Source organism: Dendrobates tinctorius, unplaced genomic scaffold (genome assembly GCF_039654945.1).
Source record: "Dendrobates tinctorius isolate UK_male_01 unplaced genomic scaffold, ASM3965494v1 ptg000279l, whole genome shotgun sequence".
Taxonomy (NCBI): Eukaryota; Metazoa; Chordata; class Amphibia; order Anura; family Dendrobatidae; genus Dendrobates; species Dendrobates tinctorius.
Genome location: NW_027361946.1, coordinates 794,438 through 814,940, shown reverse-complemented (window position 1 = coordinate 814,940; position 20,503 = coordinate 794,438). Strand labels below are relative to the sequence as shown.

Here is a 20,503-nt window from a genome sequence, read left to right as displayed (position 1 = left end):
CAGTATTATAGTAGTTATATTCTTGTACATAGGGAGCAGTATTATAGTAGTTATATTCTTGTACATAGGAGGCAGTATTATAGTTGTTATATTCTTGTACATAGGAGGCAGTATTATAGTAGTTATATTCTTGTATATAGGGGCAGTATTATAGTAGTTATGTTCTTGTACATAGGGGCAGTATTATAGTAGTTATGTTCTTGTACATAGGGGCAGTATTATAGTAGTTATATTCTTGTATATAGGAGCGGTATTATAGTAGTTATATTCTTGTACATAGGGGCAGTATTATAGTAGTTATGTTCTTGTACATAGGGGCAGTATTATAGTAGTTATATTCTTGTATATAGGAGCAGTATTATAGTAGTTATATTCTTGTACATAGGGGCAGTATTATAGTAGTTATGTTCTTGTACATAGGGGCAGTGTTATAGTAGTTATATTCTTGCACATAGGGAGCAGTATTATAGTAGTCATATTCTAGTACATAGGGGGCAGTATTATAGTAGTTATATTCTTGTACATAGGGGCAGTATTATAGTAGTTATATTCTTGTACATAGGGAGCAGTATTATAGTAGTTATATTCTTGTACATAGGGGGCAGTATTATAGTAGTTATAATCTTGTACATAGGGTGCAGTATTATAGTAGTTATATTCTTGTACATAGGGGCAGTATTATAGTAGTTATATTCTTGCACATAGGGAGCAGTATTATAGTAGTTATATTCTTGTATATAGGGGGCAGTATTATAGTAGTTATATTCTTGTACATAGGGGCAGTATTATAGTAGTTATATTCTTTAACATAGGGGCAGTATTATAGTAGTTATATTCTTGTACATAGGGGGCAGTATTATAGTAGTTATATTCTTGTACATAGGGGCAGTATTATAGTAGTTATATTCCTGTACATAGGAGCAGTATTATAGTAGTTATATTCTTGTACATAGGGGCAGGATTATAGTAGTTATATTCTTGTACATATGGGCAGTATTATAGTAGTTATATTCCTGTACATAGGAGCAGTATTATAGCAGTTATATTCTTGTACATAGGAGCAGTATTATAGTAGTTATATTCTTACACATAGGAGCAGTATTATAGTAGTTATATTCTTGAACATAGGGGCAGTATTATAGTAGTTATATTCCTGTACATAGGAGCAGTATTATAGTAGTTATATTCCTGTACATAGGAGCAGTATTATAGTAGTTATATTCTTGTACATAGGGGCAGTATTATAGTAGTTATATTCTTGTACATAGGGGAAGTATTATAGTAGTTATATTCATTATACATAGGAGCAGTATTATAGTAGTTATATTCTTGTACATAGGGGAAGTATTATAGTAGTTATATTCTTGTACATAGGGAGCAGTATTATAGTAGTTATATTCTTGTACATAGGGGAAGTATTATAGTAGTTATATTCTTGTACATAGGGGCAGTATTATAGTAGTTATATTCTTGTACATAGGAGCAGTATTATAGTAGTTATATTCTTATACATAGGAGCAGTATTATAGTAGTTATATTCTTGTACATAGGGGAAGTATTATAGTAGTTATATTCTTGTACATAGGGGCAGTATTATAGTAGTTATATTCTTGTACATAGGGGCAGTATTATAGTAGTTATATTCTTGTACATAGGAGCAGTATTATAGTAGTTATATTCTTATACATAGGAGCAGTATTATAGTAGTTATATTCTTATACATAGGAGCAGTATTATAGTAGTTATATTCCTGTACATATGAGCAGTATTATAGTAGTTATATTCTTGTACATAGGGGCAGTATTATAGTAGTTATATTCCTGTACATATGAGCAGTATTATAGTAGTTATATTCTTGTACATAGGGGCAGTATTATAGTAGTTATATTCCTGTACATAGGAGCAGTATTATAGTAGTTATATTCCTGTACATAGGAGCAGTATTATAGTAGTTATATTCTTGTACATAGGAGCAGTATTATAGTAGTTATATTCTTGTACATAGGAGCAGTATTATAGTAGTTATATTCCTGTACATAGGAGCAGTATTATAGTAGTTATATTCTTGTACATAGGGGCAGGATTATAGTAGTTATATTCTTGTACATATGGGCAGTATTATAGTAGTTATATTCCTGTACATAGGAGCAGTATTATAGCAGTTATATTCTTGTACATAGGAGCAGTATTATAGTAGTTATATTCTTACACATAGGAGCAGTATTATAGTAGTTATATTCTTGAACATAGGGGCAGTATTATAGTAGTTATATTCCTGTACATAGGAGCAGTATTATAGTAGTTATATTCCAGTACATAGGAGCAGTATTATAGTAGTTATATTCTTGTACATAGGGGCAGTATTATAGTAGTTATATTCTTGTACATAGGGGAAGTATTATAGTAGTTATATTCTTGCACATGGGGGCAGTATTATAGTAGTTATATTCTTGTACATAGGGGGCAGTATTATAGTAGCTATATTCTTGTATATAGGAGCAGTATTATAGTAGTTATATTCTTGTACATAGGGAGCAGTATTATAGTAGTTATATTCTTGTACATAGGAGGCAGTATTATAGTTGTTATATTCTTGTACATAGGAGGCAGTATTATAGTAGTTATATTCTTGTATATAGGGGCAGTATTATAGTAGTTATGTTCTTGTACATAGGGGCAGTATTATAGTAGTTATGTTCTTGTACATAGGGGCAGTATTATAGTAGTTATATTCTTGTATATAGGAGCGGTATTATAGTAGTTATATTCTTGTACATAGGGGCAGTATTATAGTAGTTATGTTCTTGTACATAGGGGCAGTATTATAGTAGTTATATTCTTGTATATAGGAGCAGTATTATAGTAGTTATATTCTTGTACATAGGGGCAGTATTATAGTAGTTATGTTCTTGTACATAGGGGCAGTGTTATAGTAGTTATATTCTTGCACATAGGGAGCAGTATTATAGTAGTCATATTCTAGTACATAGGGGGCAGTATTATAGTAGTTATATTCTTGTACATAGGGGCAGTATTATAGTAGTTATATTCTTGTACATAGGGAGCAGTATTATAGTAGTTATATTCTTGTACATAGGGGGCAGTATTATAGTAGTTATAATCTTGTACATAGGGTGCAGTATTATAGTAGTTATATTCTTGTACATAGGGGCAGTATTATAGTAGTTATATTCTTGCACATAGGGAGCAGTATTATAGTAGTTATATTCTTGTATATAGGGGGCAGTATTATAGTAGTTATATTCTTGTACATAGGGGCAGTATTATAGTAGTTATATTCTTTAACATAGGGGCAGTATTATAGTAGTTATATTCTTGTACATAGGGGGCAGTATTATAGTAGTTATATTCTTGAACATAGGAGCAGTATTATAGTATATTCTTGTATATAGGAGCAGTATTATAGTAGTTATATTCTTGTACATAGGAGCAGTATTATAGTAGTTATATTCTTGTATATAGGAGCAGTATTATAGTAGTTATATTCTTGTACATAGGGGGCAGTATTATAGTATATTCTTGTATATAGGAGCAGTATTATAGTAGTTATATTCTTGTACATAGGAGCAGTATTATAGTAGTTATATTCTTGTATATAGGAGCAGTATTATAGTAGTTATATTCTTGTACATAGGAGGCAGTATTATAGTATATTCTTGTATATAGGAGCAGTATTATAGTAGTTATATTCATGTACATAGGAGCAGTATTATAGTAGTTATATTCTTGTATATAGGAGCAGTATTATAGTAGTTATATTCTTGTACATAGGGGCAGTATTATAGTAGTTATATTCTTGTACATAGGGGCAGTATTATAGTAGATATATTCTTGTATATAGGAGCAGTATTATAGTAGATATATTCTTGTACATAGGAGCAGTGTTATAGTAGTTATATTCTTGTACATAGGGGCAGTATGATAGTAGTTATATTCTTGTACATAGGGGGCAGTATTATAGTAGTTATATTCTTATACATAGGGGCAGTATTATAGTAGTTGTATTCTTGTACATAGGAGCAGTATTATAGTAGATATATTCTTGTATATAGGAGCAGTATTATAGTAGTTATATTCTTGTACATAGGAGCAGTATTATAGTAGTTATCTTCTTATACATAGGGGAAGTATTATAGTAGTTGTATTCTTGTACATAGGAGCAGTATTATAGTAGATATATTCTTGTATATAGGAGCAGTATTATAGTAGTTATATTCTTGTACATACAGTCATGGCCAAAAGTATTGACACCCCTGCAATTCTGTCAGATAATACTCAGTTTCTTCCTGAAAATGATTGCAAACACAAATTCTTTGGTATTATTATCTTCATTTAATTTGTCTTAAATGAAAAAACACAAAAGAGAATGAAGCAAAAAGCAAAACATTGATCATTTCACACAAAACTCCAAAAATGGGCCGGACAAAAGTATTGGCACCCTCAGCCTAATACTTGGTTGCACAACCTTTAGCCAAAATAACTGCGACCAACCGCTTCCGGTAACCATCAATGAGTTTCTTACATTGCTCTGCTGGAATTTTAGACCATTCTTCTTTGGCAAACTGCTCCAGGTCCCTGATATTTGAAGGGTGCCTTCTCCAAACTGCCATTTTTAGATCTCTCCACAGGTGTTCTATGGGATTCAGGTCTGGACTCATTGCTGGCCACCTTAGAAGTCTCCAGTGCTTTCTCTCAAACCATTTTCTAGTGCTTTTTGAAGTGTGTTTGGGTCATTGTCCGGCTGGAAGACCTATGACCTCTGAGGGAGACCCAGCTTTCTCACACTGGGCCCTAAATTATGCTGCAAAATTTGTTGGTAGTCTTCTGACTTCATAATGCCATGCACACGGTCAAGCAGTCCAGTGCCAGAGGCAGCAAAGCAACCCCAAAACATCAGGGAACCTCCGCCATGTTTGACTGTAGGGTCCGTGTTCTTTTCTTTGACTGCCTCTTTTTTTCTCCTGTAAACTCTATGTTGTTGCCTTTGCCCAAAAAGCTCTACTTTTGTCTCATCTGACCAGAGAACATTCTTCCAAAATGTTTTAGGCTTTTTCAGGTAAGTTTTGGCAAACTCCAGCCTGGTTTTTTTATGTCTCGGGGTAAGAAGTGGGGTCTTCCTGGGTCTCCTACCATACAGTCCCTTTTCATTCAGACGCCGACGGATAGTACGGGTTGACACCGTTGTACCCTCGGACTGCAGGGCAGCTTGAACTTGTTTGGATGTTAGTCGAGGTTCTTTATCCAACATCCGCACAATCTTGCGTTGAAATCTCTTGTCAATTTTTCTTTTCCGGCCACATCTAGGGAGGTTAGCCACAGTGCCATGGGCTTTACACTTCTTGATGACACTGCGCACGGTAGACACAAGAACATTCAGGTCTTTGGAGATGGACTTGTAGCCTTGAGATTGCTCATGCTTCCTCACAATTTGGTTTCTCAAGTCCTCAGACAGTTCTTTGGTCGTCTTTCTTTTCTCCATGCTCAATGTGGTACACACAAGGACACAGGACAGAGGTTGAGTCAACTTTAATCCATGTCAGCTGGCTGCAAGTGTGATTTAGTTATTGCCAACACCTGTTAGGTGCCACAGGTAAGTTACAGGTGCTGTTAATTACACAAATTAGAGAAGCATCACATGATTTTTCGCACAGTGCCAATACTTTTGTCCACCCTCTTTTTTATGTTTGGTGTGGAATTATATCCAATTTGGATTTAGGACAATTCTTTTTGTGTTTTTTCATTTAAGACAAATTAAATGAAGATAATAATAACAAAAAATTTGTGTTTGCAATCATTTTCAGGAAGAAACTGAGTATTATCTGACAGAATTGCAGGGGTGTCAATACTTTTGGCCATGACTATAGGGGGCAGTATTATAGTAGTTATATTCTTGTACATGGGGGCAGTATTATAGTAGTTATATTATTGTACATAGGAGCAGTATTATAGTAGTTATATTCTTGTACATAGGAGCAGTATTATAGTAGTTATATTCTTGTACATGGGGCAGTATTATAGTAGATATATTCTTGTATATAGGGGCTGTATTATAGTAGTTATATTCTTGTATATAGGAGCAGTATTATAGTAGTTATATTATTGTACACAGGGGCAGTATTATAGTAGTTATATTCTTGTACATAGGGGGCAGTATTATAGTAGTTATATTCTTGTACATAGGGGGCAGTATTATAGTAGTTATATTCTTGTATATAGGGAGCAGTATTATAGTAGTTATATTCTTGTACATAGAGGCAGTATTATAGTAGTTATATCCTTGTACATAGGAGCAGTATTATAGTATTTATATATTGTTGTACATAGGGGGCAGTATTATAGTAGTTATATTCTTGTACATAGGGGCAGTATTATAGTAGATATATTCTTGTACATAGAGGCAGTATTATAGTAGTTATATTCTTGTACATAGGGGGCAGTATTATAGTAGTTATATTCTTGTACATAGGGGCAGTATTATAGTAGTTATATTCTTGTACATAGGGGCAGTATTATAGTAGTTATATTCTTGTACATAGAGGCAGTATTATAGTAGTTATATTCTTGTACATAGGGGGCAGTATTATAGTAGTTATATTCTTGTACATAGGAGCAGTATTATAGTAGTTATATTCTTGTACATAGGAGCAGTATTATAGTAGTTATATTCTTGTACATAGGGGCAGTATTATAGTAGTTACATTCTTGTACATAGGGGGCAGTATTATAGTAGTTATATTCTTGTATATAGGGAGCAGTATTATAGTAGATATATTCTTGTATATAGGGGCAGTATTATAGTAGTTATATTCTTGTATATAGGAGCAGTATTATAGTAGTTATATTATTGTACACAGGGGCAGTATTATAGTAGTTATATTCTTGTACATAGAGGCAGTATTATAGTAGTTATATTCTTGTACATAGGGCAGTATTATAGTAGTTATATTCTTGTACATAGGAGCAGTATTATAGTAGTTATATTCTTGTACATAGGGGCAATATTATAGTAGTTATATTCTTGTACATAGGGAGCAGTATTATAGTAGTTATATTCTTGTACATAGGGGCAGTATTATAGTAGTTATAATCTTGTACATAGGGAGCAGTATTATAGTAGTTATATTCTTGTACATAGGGGCAGTATTATAGTAGTTATATTCTTGTACATAGGGAGCAGTATTATAGTAGTTATATTCTTGTACATAGGAGCAGTATTATAGTAGTTATATTCTTGTACATAGGGGCAATATTATAGTAGTTATATTCTTGTACATAGGAGCAGTATTATAGTAGTTATATTCTTGCACATAGGGGCAGTATTATAGTAGTTATATTCTTGTACATAGGAGCAGTATTATAGTAGTTATATTCTTGTACATAGGAGCAGTATTATAGTAGTTATATTCTTGTACATAGGGGCAATATTATAGTAGTTATATTCTTGTACATAGGGAGCAGTATTATAGTAGTTATATTCTTGTACATAGGGGCAGTATTATAGTAGTTATATTCTTGTACATAGGGGCAGTATTATAGTAGTTATGTTCTTGTACATAGGGGCAGTATTATAGTAGTTATATTCTTGTACATAGGGCAGTATTATAGTAGTTATATTCTTGTACATAGGAGCAGTATTATAGTAGTTATATTCTTGTACATAGGGGCAATATCATAGTAGTTATATTCTTGTACATAGGGAGCAGTATTATAGTAGTTATATTCTTGTACATAGGGGCAGTATTATAGTAGTTATAATCTTGTACATAGGGAGCAGTATTATAGTAGTTATATTCTTGTACATAGGGGGCAGTATTATAGTAGTTATATTCTTGTACATAGGGGCAGTATTATAGTAGTTATATTCTTGTACATAGGGAGCAGTATTATAGTAGTTATATTCTTGTACATAGGAGCAGTATTATAGTAGTTATATTCTTGTACATAGGGGCAATATTATAGTAGTTATATTCTTGTACATAGGGAGCAGTATTATAGTAGTTATATTCTTGTACATAGGGGCAGTATTATAGTAGTTATAATCTTGTACATAGGGAGCAGTATTATAGTAGTTATATTCTTGTACATAGGGGCAGTATTATAGTAGTTATAATCTTGTACATAGGGAGCAGTATTATAGTAGTTATATTCTTGTACATAGGGGGCAGTATTATAGTAGTTATATTCTTGAACATAGGGGCAGTATTATAGTAGTTATATTCTTGTACATAGGGAGCAGTATTATAGTAGTTATATTCTTGTACATAGGGGGCAGTATTATAGTAGCTATATTCTTGTACATAGGGGCAGTATTATAGTAGTTATATTCAAGTACATAGGAGGAAGTATTATAGTAGCTATATTCATTATACATAGAAGCAGTATTATAGTAGTTATATTCTTGTACATAGGAGCAGTATTATAGTAGTTATATTCTTGTACATAGGAGGCAGTATTATAGTAGTTATATTCTTGTACATAGGAGGCAGTATTATAGTATATTCTTGTATATAGGAGCAGTATTATAGTAGTTATATTCTTGTACATAGGAGCAGTATTATAGTAGTTATATTCTTGTATATAGGAGCAGTATTATAGTAGTTATATTCTTGTACATAGGGACAGTATTATAGTAGTTATATTCTTGTACATAGCAGGCAGTATTATAGTAGATATATTCTTGTATATAGGGAGCAGTATTATAGTAGTTATATTCTTGTACATAGGGGCAGTATTATAGTAGTTATATTCTTGTACATAGGGGGCAGTATTATAGTAGTTATATTCTTGCACATAGGGGCAGTAGTATAGTAGTTATATTCTTGTACATAGAGGCAGTATTATAGTAGTTATATTCTTGTACATAGGGGCAGTATTATAGTAGATATATTCTTGTATATAGGAGCAGTATTATAGTAGTTGTATTCTTGTACATAGGACCAGTATTATAGTAGTTATATTCTTGTACATAGGGGCAGTATTATAGTAGTTATATTCTTGTACATAGGGGCAGTATTATAGTAGTTGTATTCTTGTACATAGGAGCAGTATTATAGTAGATATATTCTTGTATATAGGAGCAGTATTATAGTAGTTATATTCTTGTACATAGGGGGCAGTATTATAGTAGTTATATTCTTGTATATAGGGAGCAGTATTATAGTAGTTATATTCTTGTACATAGGGGCAGTATTATAGTAGTTATATTCTTCTACATAGAGGCAGTATTATAGTAGTTATATTCTTGTACATAGGGGGCAGTATTATAGTAGTTATATTCTTGTACATAGGAGCAGTATTATAGTAGTTATATTCTTGTACATAGGGGAAGTATTATAGTAGTTATATTCTTGTACATAGAGGCAGTATTATAGTAGTTATATTCTTGTACATAGGGGGTAGTATTATAGTAGTTATATTCTTGTACATAGAGGCAGTATTATAGTAGTTATATTCGTTTACATAGGGGCAGTATTATAGTAGTTATATTCTTGTACATAGGGGGCAGTATTATAGTAGTTATATTCGTTTACATAGGGGCAGTATTATAGTAGTTATATTCTTGTACATAGGGGGCAGTATTATAGTAGTTATATTCTTGTACATAGGGGCAGTATTATAGTAGTTAAATTCGTTTACATAGGGGCAGTATTATAGTAGTTATATTCTTGTATATAGGGGGCAGTATTATAGTAGTTATATTCGTTTACATAGGGGCAGTATTATAGTAGTTATATTCTTGTACATAGGGGGCAGTATTATAGTAGTTATATTCTTGTACATAGGGGAAGTATTATAGTAGTTATATTCGTTTACATAGGGGCAGTATTATAGTAGTTATATTCTTGTACATAGGGGTAGTATTATAGTAGTTATATTCTTGTACATAGGGGGCAGTATTATAGTAGTTATATTCTTGTACATAGGAGCAGTATTATAGTAGTTATAATCTTGTACATAGGGGCAATATTATAGTAGTTATATTCTTGTACATAGGGAGCAGTATTATAGTAGTTATATTCTTGTACATAGGAGCAGTATTATAGTAGTTATATTCTTGTACATAGGGGCAATATTATAGTAGTTATATTCTTGTACATAGGGGCAGTATTATAGTAGTTATATTATTGTACATAGGGGCAGTATTATAGTAGTTATATTCGTTTACATAGGGGCAGTATTATAGTAGTTATATTCTTGTACATAGGGGCTGTATTATAGTAGTTATATTCTTGTACATAGGGGCAGTATTATAGTAGTTATATTCTTGTACATAGGAGCAGTATTATAGTAGTTATATTCTTGTACATAGGAGCAGTATTATAGTAGTTATATTCTTGTACATAGGGGGCAGTATTATAGTAGTTATATTCTTGTACATAGGAGGCAGTATTATAGTAGTTATATTCTTGTATATAGGGGCAGTATTATAGTAGTTATATTCTTGTACATAGGGGGCAGTATTATAGTAGTTATATTCTTGTATATAGGGGCAGTATTATAGTAGTTATATTCTTGTACATAGGGGGCAGTATTATAGTAGTTATATTCTTGTACATAGGAGCAGTATTATAGTAGTTATATTTTTGTACATAGGAGCAGTATTATAGTAGATATATTCTTGTACATAGGGGGCAGTATTATAGTAGTTATATTCTTATACATAGGGGCAGTATTATAGTAGTTGTATTCTTGTACATAGGGGCAGTATTATAGTAGTTATATTAGGTTTACATAGGGGCAGTATTATAGTAGTTATATTCTTGTACATAGGGGGCAGTATTATAGTAGTTATATTCGTTTACATAGGGGCAGCATTATAGTAGTTATATTCTTGTACATAGGGGGCAGTATTATAGTATTTATATTCTTGTGCATAGGAGCAGTATTATAGTAGTTATATTCTTGAACATAGGGGCAATATTATAGTAGTTATATTCTTGTACATAGGGAGCAGTATTATAGTAGTTATATTCTTGTACATAGGAGCAGTATTATAGTAGTTATATTCTTGTACATAGGGGCAATATTATAGTAGTTATATTCTTGTACATAGGAGCAGTATTATAGTAGTTATATTCTTGTATATAGGGGCAGTATTATAGTAGTTATATTCATTTACATTGGGGCAGTATTATAGTAGTTATATTCTTGTACATAGGGGCTGTATTATAGTAGTTATATTCTTGTATATATGGGCAGTATTATAGTAGTTATATTCTTGCACATAGGGGGCAGTATTATAGTAGTTATATTCTTGTACATAGGGGCAGTATTATAGTAGTTATATTCTTGTACATAGGGGCAGTATTATAGTAGTTATATTCTTGTACATAGCGGCAGTATTATAGTAGTTATATTCTTGTACATAGGGGCAGTATTATAGTAGTTATATTCTTGTACATAGGGGCAGTATTATAGTAGTTATATTCTTGTACATAGGGGCAGTATTATAGTAGTTATATTCTTGTACATAGAGGGCAGTATTATAGTAGTTATATTCTTGTACATAGGGGCAGTATTATAGTAGTTATATTCTTGTACATAGGAGCAGTATTATAGTAGTTATATTCTTGTACATAGGGGCAGTATTATAGTAGTTATATTCTTGTACATAGAGGGCAGTATTATAGTAGTTATATTCTTGTACATAGGGGCAGTGTTATAGTAGTTATATTCTTTTACATAGGGGCAGTATTATAGTAGTTATATTCTTGTACATAGGAGCAGTATTATAGTAGTTATATTCTTGTACATAGGGGCAGTATTATAGTAGTTATATTCTTGTACATAGAGGGCAGTATTATAGTAGTTATATTCTTGTACATAGGGGCAGTGTTATAGTAGTTATATTCTTTTACATAGGGGCAGTATTATAGTAGTTATATTCTTGTACATAGGGGCAGTATTATAGTAGTTATATTCTTGTACATAGGGGCAGTATTATAGTAGTTATATTCTTGTATATAGGGGCAGTATTATAGTAGTTATATTCTTGTACATAGGGGCAGTATTATAGTAGTTATATTCTTGTACATAGGAGCAGTATTACAGTAGTTATACTCTTGTACATAGGAGCAGTATTATAGTAGTTATATTCTTGTACATAGGGGCAGTATTATAGTAGTTATATTCTTGTACATAGGGGCAGTATTATAGTAGTTATATTCTTGTACATAGGAGCAGTATTATAGTAGTTATACTCTTGTACATAGGGGGCAGTATTATAGTAGTTATATTCTTGTACATAGGGGGCAGTATTATAGTAGTTATATTCTTGTACATAGGGGCAGTATTATAGTAGTTATATTCTTGTACATAGGGGCAGTATTATAGTAGTTATATTCTTGTACATAGGGGGCAGTATTATAGTAGTTATATTCTTGTACATGGGGCAGTATTATAGTAGTTATATTCGTTTACATTGGGGCAGTATTATAGTAGTTATACTCTTGTACATAGGGGGCAGTATTATAGTAGTTATATTCTTGTACATAGGGGGCAGTATTATAGTAGTTATATTTTTGTACATAGGAGCAGTATTATAGTAGATATATTCTTGTACATAGGGGGCAGTATTATAGTAGTTATATTCTTATACATAGGGGCAGTATTATAGTAGTTGTATTCTTGTAAATAGGGGCAGTATTATAGTAGTTATATTAGGTTTACATAGGGGCAGTATTATAGTAGTTATATTCTTGTACATAGGGGGCAGTATTATAGTAGTTATATTCGTTTACATAGGGGCAGTATTATAGTAGTTATATTCTTGTACATAGGGGCAGTATTATAGTAGTTATATTCTTGCACATAGGGGGCAGTATTATAGTAGTTATATTCTTGTACATAGGGGCAGTATTATAGTAGTTATATTCTTGTACATAGGGGCAGTATTATAGTAGTTATATTCTTGTACATAGCGGCAGTATTATAGTAGTTATATTCTTGTACATAGGGGCAGTATTATAGTAGTTATATTCTTGTACATAGGGGCAGTATTATAGTAGTTATATTCTTGTACATAGGGGCAGTATTATAGTAGTTATATTCTTGTACATAGAGGGCAGTATTATAGTAGTTATATTCTTGTACATAGGGGCAGTATTATAGTAGTTATATTCTTGTACATAGGAGCAGTATTATAGTAGTTATATTCTTGTACATAGGGGAAGTATTATAGTAGTTATATTCTTGTACATAGAGGGCAGTATTATAGTAGTTATATTCTTGTACATAGGGGCAGTGTTATAGTAGTTATATTCTTTTACACAGGGGCAGTATTATAGTAGTTATATTCTTGTACATAGGGGCAGTATTATAGTAGTTATATTCTTGTACATAGGGGCAGTATTATAGTAGTTATATTCTTGTACATAGCGGCAGTATTATAGTAGTTATATTCTTGTACATAGGGGCAGTATTATAGTAGTTATATTCTTGTACATAGGGGCAGTATTATAGTAGTTATATTCTTGTACATAGGGGCAGTATTATAGTAGTTATATTCTTGTACATAGAGGGCAGTATTATAGTAGTTATATTCTTGTACATAGGGGCAGTATTATAGTAGTTATATTCTTGTACATAGGAGCAGTATTATAGTAGTTATATTCTTGTACATAGGGGAAGTATTATAGTAGTTATATTCTTGTACATAGAGGGCAGTATTATAGTAGTTATATTCTTGTACATAGGGGCAGTGTTATAGTAGTTATATTCTTTTACACAGGGGCAGTATTATAGTAGTTATATTCTTGTACATAGGGGCAGTATTATAGTAGTTATATTCTTGTACATAGGGGCAGTATTATAGTAGTTATATTCTTGTATATAGGGGCAGTATTATAGTAGTTATATTCTTGTACATAGGGGCAGTATTACAGTAGTTATATTCTTGTATATAGGAGCAGTATTACAGTAGTTATACTCTTGTACATAGGAGCAGTATTATAGTAGTTATATTCTTGTACATAGGGGCAGTATTATAGTAGTTATATTCTTGTACATAGGGGCAGTATTATAGTAGTTATATTCTTGTACATAGGAGCAGTATTATAGTAGTTATACTCTTGTACATAGGGGGCAGTATTATAGTAGTTATATTCTTGTACATAGGGGGCAGTATTATAGTAGTTATATTCTTGTACATAGGGGCAGTATTATAGTAGTTATATTCTTGTACATAGGGGCAGTATTATAGTAGTTATATTCTTGTACATAGGGGGCAGTATTATAGTAGTTATATTCGTTTACATAGGGGCAGTATTATAGTAGTTATATTCGTTTACATTGGGGCAGTATTATAGTAGTTATATTCTTGTACATAGGGGCTGTATTATATTAGTTATATTCTTGTATATATGGGCAGTATTATAGTAGTTATATTCTTGCACATAGGGGGCAGTATTATAGTAGCTATATTCTTGTACATAGGGGCAGTATTATAGTAGTTATATTCTTGTACATAGGGGCAGTATTATAGTAGTTATATTCTTGTACATAGCGGCAGTATTATAGTAGTTATATTCTTGTACATAGGGGCAGTATTATAGTAGTTATATTCTTGTACATAGGAGCAGTATTATAGTAGTTATATTCTTGTACATAGGGGCAGTATTATAGTAGTTATATTCTTGTACATAGAGGGCAGTATTATAGTAGTTATATTCTTGTACATAGGGGCAGTGTTATAGTAGTTATATTCTTTTACACAGGGGCAGTATTATAGTAGTTATATTCTTGTACATAGGGGCAGTATTATAGTAGTTATATTCTTGTACATAGGGGCAGTATTATAGTAGTTATATTCTTGTATATAGGGGCAGTATTATAGTAGTTATATTCTTGTACATAGGGGCAGTATTATAGTAGTTATATTCTTGTACATAGGAGCAGTATTACAGTAGTTATACTCTTGTACATAGGAGCAGTATTATAGTAGTTATATTCTTGTACATAGGGGCAGTATTATAGTAGTTATATTCTTGTACATAGGGGCAGTATTATAGTAGTTATATTCTTGTACATAGGAGCAGTATTATAGTAGTTATACTCTTGTACATAGGGGGCAGTATTATAGTAGTTATATTCTTGTACATAGGGGGCAGTATTATAGTAGTTATATTCTTGTACATAGGGGCAGTATTATAGTAGTTATATTCTTGTACATAGGGGCAGTATTATAGTAGTTATATTCTTGTACATAGGGGGCAGTATTATAGTAGTTATATTCTTGTACATAGGGGCAGTATTATAGTAGTTATATTCGTTTACATTGGGGCAGTATTATAGTAGTTATATTCTTGTACATAGGGGCTGTATTATATTAGTTATATTCTTGTATATATGGGCAGTATTATAGTAGTTATATTCTTGCACATAGGGGGCAGTATTATAGTAGTTATATTCTTGTACATAGGGGCAGTATTATAGTAGTTATATTCTTGTACATAGGGGCAGTATTATAGTAGTTATATTCTTGTACATAGCGGCAGTATTATAGTAGTTATATTCTTGTACATAGGGGCAGTATTATAGTAGTTATATTCTTGTACATAGGGGCAGTATTATAGTAGTTATATTCTTGTACATAGGAGCAGTATTATAGTAGTTATATTCTTGTACATAGGGGGCAGTATTATAGTAGTTATATTCTTGTACATGGGGCAGTATTATAGTAGTTATATTCTTGTACATAGGGGCAGTATTATAGTAGTTATATTCTTGTACATAGGGGACAGTATTATAGTAGTTATATTCTTGTACATAGGGGACAGTATTATAGTAGTTATATTCTTGTACATAGGGGGCAGTATTATAGTAGTTATATTCTTGTACATAGGGGCAGTATTATAGTAGATATATTCTTGTACATAGGAGCAGTATTATAGTAGTTATATTCTTATACATAGGGGGCAGTATTATAGTAGTTATATTCTTGTACATAGGGGGCAGTATTATAGTAGTTATATTCTTGTACATAGGGGGCAGTATTATAGTAGTTATATTCTTGTACATAGAGGGCAGTATTATAGTAGTTATATTCCTGTACATAGGGGCAGTATTATAGTAGTTATATTCTTTTACATAGGGGCAGTATTATAGTAGTTATATTCCTGTACATAGGGGCAGTATTATAGTAGTTATATTCTTGTACATAGGGGGCAGTATTATAGTAATTATATTCTTGTACATAGGGGGCAGTAATATAGTAGTTATATTCTTGTACATAGGGGCAGTATTATAGTAGTTATATTCTTGTACATAGGGGGCAGTATTATAGTAGTTATATTCCTGTACATAGGGGCAGTATTATAGTAGTTATATTCTTTTACATAGGGGCAGTATTATGGTAGTTATATTCTTTTACATAGGGGCAGTATTATAGTAGTTATATTCTTGTACATAGGGGCAGTATTATGGTAGTTATATTCTTTTACATAGGGGCAGTATTATAGTAGTTGTATTCTTGTACGCTGCTCTTTTTACAGTTGGCTTTTCATTTCCTCTGATGGTTATTCTGACAGGTGCATGGGGTTTGCGGACCTATTATCTGTAGGTGTCAGGTTTATTTTCCAGGTCTGATCGATATCACATTGATCGTCAGACAGGAGGAGCAGCTGTTTTATTTCCCTAACTTTTCATTAACCCTTTGTGGTGCTGTAGTTTTTGTGTTGAGGACGATGTAGAAGATATGGGAATGAGATATTTTATGTGTGGTGTCGGGGCCGTTATCTGGAACGTGACGACCTCACGATCTGTCGCTGTCAACCATCACTGATTAGATCTGGAGCAGATTTACCTCCCCATCCTGTGAGCCAGGGGCCCGAAGATATTGGTTCCTATGAGATAAGAGATGCTGGCCGGGAGGAAGGCCACACCTGCGGAGAAACAATGCCGCTATCAGCTGCGATGAAACATTCATGGGAAAGTTTAATATCCGGGAAGCGTTATCGCAGGGGATCGTTGCTGCCGTATTCCAGACCTGCGCCCATCCATCTCGCCTGCCCCACAGCTCCGCTTTATTCAGTCTCCGATGAGTCAATCACTTTCAGCCTCGGATCTGCTGTAATTACTGGATTGTGCAGAGCTGTGAGGGACGTGGGATGTATGGGGGGTCCCAGGATGAGACGAGGCTGCAGGGGCTATGCTGCATGATGGCAGGGGAACGCGGGAACACAGGGACACTCGTCATGTTCTATAGAGGCGTCTGGCACCGGACCCCCTGGTACCAAGGGGTTGACTGATGGCAGAACAGCCAGCACTGATTTATTTCCTTATGGGCTTGTGGAGACACCGTATTATCGGTCCGAGTGCAATCTGACAAAACATTGGATCGCACCCAGACCAATTTTATCCTATGGGGCTGCGCACATTTCCAATATTTTGCAATATGGCAAAGAAAATGAATCTCTGCTGGCAAAAAGCGTTAGAGGGTGCAATGACTCAGACTAGGTATGAAAACATTAGATATTTCATGGACACATAAACGTGATCATCGTGCTGTGAAGAGATTTGTGGCTGATATAGAGAACAGATGTAATCATGCATATAGAGGCATAATTAGGAAGGTTCCTGCAGATAAAGGGGCAATGAGAAAGGTTTGTGCAAGAGTAATCCTTCGAATTAAGAAATCAGCTGGTGAAGTCCTATTACAAAGCAGCAGACAAGTACAGGTTGTTAGGCGTCGGATTTCTGCGTTTACTCTGCAGGGATCCAGACCCTCACATTCTGCAGTCTCCTGCTGTTTATCTACTGCGGAGGAGATGGCAGAGGAGATTGCCTTGCAGCAAATCTCTCCTGAGGCCAAGTCCTTCTGTCCTCCTACTGAGCATGCTCATGGGACGATCTCCCATTGGAGATCAGGAGTCATGTGATCAGGTCCCGCTCCAGATCTCATTGGGCCATCTCAGAGATCTGGAAGCTTGCGGAAGGTCCCGGCTGCTATTAAAGGCGCTCATGGCTGTTCCGCCGTGCGCTAGTATAGACTTACTTGCTGCTGTGTGTATGAGGACGGATGTATGATTCTGGGGAATGACTCATTATAAAAGCCTTCCTTCTGATATTACACATGTGGTTAGGGACTGAGTTTAGAATCAGCGCCAGCGCTCCTCTGCTGCAACATCCACAGCTGCTAGCGTCCGACATTGCGATTGCGTCATAGCTTTGTCGTTTGGCGGCAGTGTCCACGCCGTGCTGCAGTAGCAGCCCTCCTTGGTGTCCGCACACACGGTAGGTCTAGTCGGACATAGTTCCGTAGTCCTGGGCTACTCCTGTGACTGTATTCCGTGTGTGTATTTATACTGAGTACTGTGCTCAGTCTTTGTATTTGTGTTTATTTGGCATCTCTGTGACTTAACAAGAGATTGCTCTGCTCACCTGGGTGACGTTTAACCCTGTGCGCATCACCGCCATATTGCTCCTGCCACCACCTAGCAGCGGTTATATCACCTACTGCACGGTGGACCCCGAGCGGCGAACACACTTTATTATTATTATTATTTTTATTTAGTGCGTTCCGCCGTTCCTAACACAGGTGCATCTCACAATATTAGAACATCATCAAAAAGTGAATTTATTTCAGTTTTTCAATACAAAAAGTGAAACTCATATATTAGAGTCATTACACACAGAGTGATCTATGTCACGGGTTTATTTCTGTTAATGTTGATGATTATGGCTTACAGCCAATGAAAACCCAAAAGTCATTATGTCAGTAAATTAGAATAATTAACAATAAACACCTGTAAAGGCTCCTAAGTGTTTATACAGGTCCCTTAGTCTGTTTCAGTATCTCCACAATCATGGGGAAGACTGCTGACCTGACAGATGTCCAGAAGGCCATCACTGACACACTCCACAAGGAAAGTAAATTTTGCATTTCATTTGGAAATCGCGGTCCCAGAGTCTGGCCTCCTCACCATGCTCCGCTCCATCGGCATCAAGAAAACCGTTCTCTCCTGGTTCTCCTCCTATCTCTCTGACCGCTCCTTTACTGTATCTTTTGCCGGTTCCTCCTCCTCTCACCTTCCCCTTACTGTTGGGGTTCCTCAAGGATCGGTTCTAGGCCCCCTCCTCTTCTCCTTGTACACTGCCCCTATTGGTCAAACAATCAGTAGATTTGGTTTCCAGTACCATCTCTATGCTGATGACACCCAATTATACACTTCTTCTCCTGACATCACGCCAGCCTTTCTAGAAAACACCAGTGATTGTCTTACTTAGGGGCATAACTAGAACTGATTGGGCCCCATAGCAAACTTTTAAACGGGGCCCCCTCAAAGACACACCCCCTTCAAGACACACCCCCTTCAAGACACACCCCCTTCAAGACACACCCCCTTCAAGACACACAGGGAAGGGGCGGGACTGAACTGAAGCAATACACTGGCTGCAGGCAGGGAGGCGGGCCCAATATGTGCTTCGCTCCGCACAGCAGGCACAGAAATGCAGCGTAGGCTGCAAAATCATAGTGTACATTTTTTCCGCCGGGGCCCCGGATCCCCTACACGCACCGGGCCGGCGGGCCCCCAAGACAGCGTTGGCCACAGCACCCGCTGGAGCGCCGCAGTAATGTACTTCATTGCATTCAGGACTGCCACTAGAAATTTCGGGGCCCCATACTGGTAAAATTTTCAGGGCCCCCTTGAGACTCCGCCCAGGCTCCACCCCTGCCTCGCCTCCACCCCTCGAACTGTCCAAAGACCCACCCCTCTCTCTTGGAAAAACTCCACTTCTCACCAATCACACATTAACAGTTCCCATCACCAGATCACACATATAGCCAGCAGCTTTTGTTTTGGCCAAAAGATTTTTTAAGCCGCCACCATAACACGACTGTAACCTATTAAATATTTGTTAAAATATGTGATACAATTTAGGTTTTTTTTATTTTTCAGTTTATAAAATGACCAATATCATCACATACAAGGGAAAAATACCACCACACCATGACCAGACCACATATTACCACCACAGTGACTGAATACTACAATACTGATCAGTAATAAAAAAAACACGATACTATCGCCATAAGTCCCATTATACACTGGAGATCTGTATTTAGTATGCAGTGTCTGTGTACAGGTAATACAGTGATCAATGACATTATACACAGGGCCTCTATACAGTGTATAGTGTCAGTGTACAGGTAACACACTAACTCACCAGTGACGTCTCTAGGTGAAGTCCTTAATCTTTGTTTTTCATCTTTCATCCAGCACAGATCGCCATCACGTCTTCCAGGCAGGGCTCGTCTCTGCAGGAAATAACACATTACTTATTTTTCCCAACTTCTACATTACATCACATGAAGAAAAAAAGGCGACATAGTGTCACTCTACACAGTAACAGGACCGCCCTCCCATTTACAACAGTATACTCAAAAAATAAAATAAATACATCACTGCAGTAATAATATCCCTTAATTAGACCCTGTGGTAATAATATCCCCCATCCTGACCCCCGTGTGTGTCATTCCTGG

General features: G+C 34.8%; 1 protein-coding gene across 1 annotated transcript in view; it reads right to left on the bottom strand.

The window, feature by feature from the left end:
- Positions 1-20,503, bottom strand: part of SLC18A2 (solute carrier family 18 member A2) — a 226,356-nt gene that overhangs the window by 14,327 nt on the left and 191,526 nt on the right. Inside the window, exon 11 of the mRNA XM_073559899.1 lies at positions 16,823-16,901. Within this exon, the coding sequence (XP_073416000.1) occupies positions 16,823-16,901 (79 nt within the window). The remainder of the gene's footprint in view (positions 1-16,822; positions 16,902-20,503) is intronic.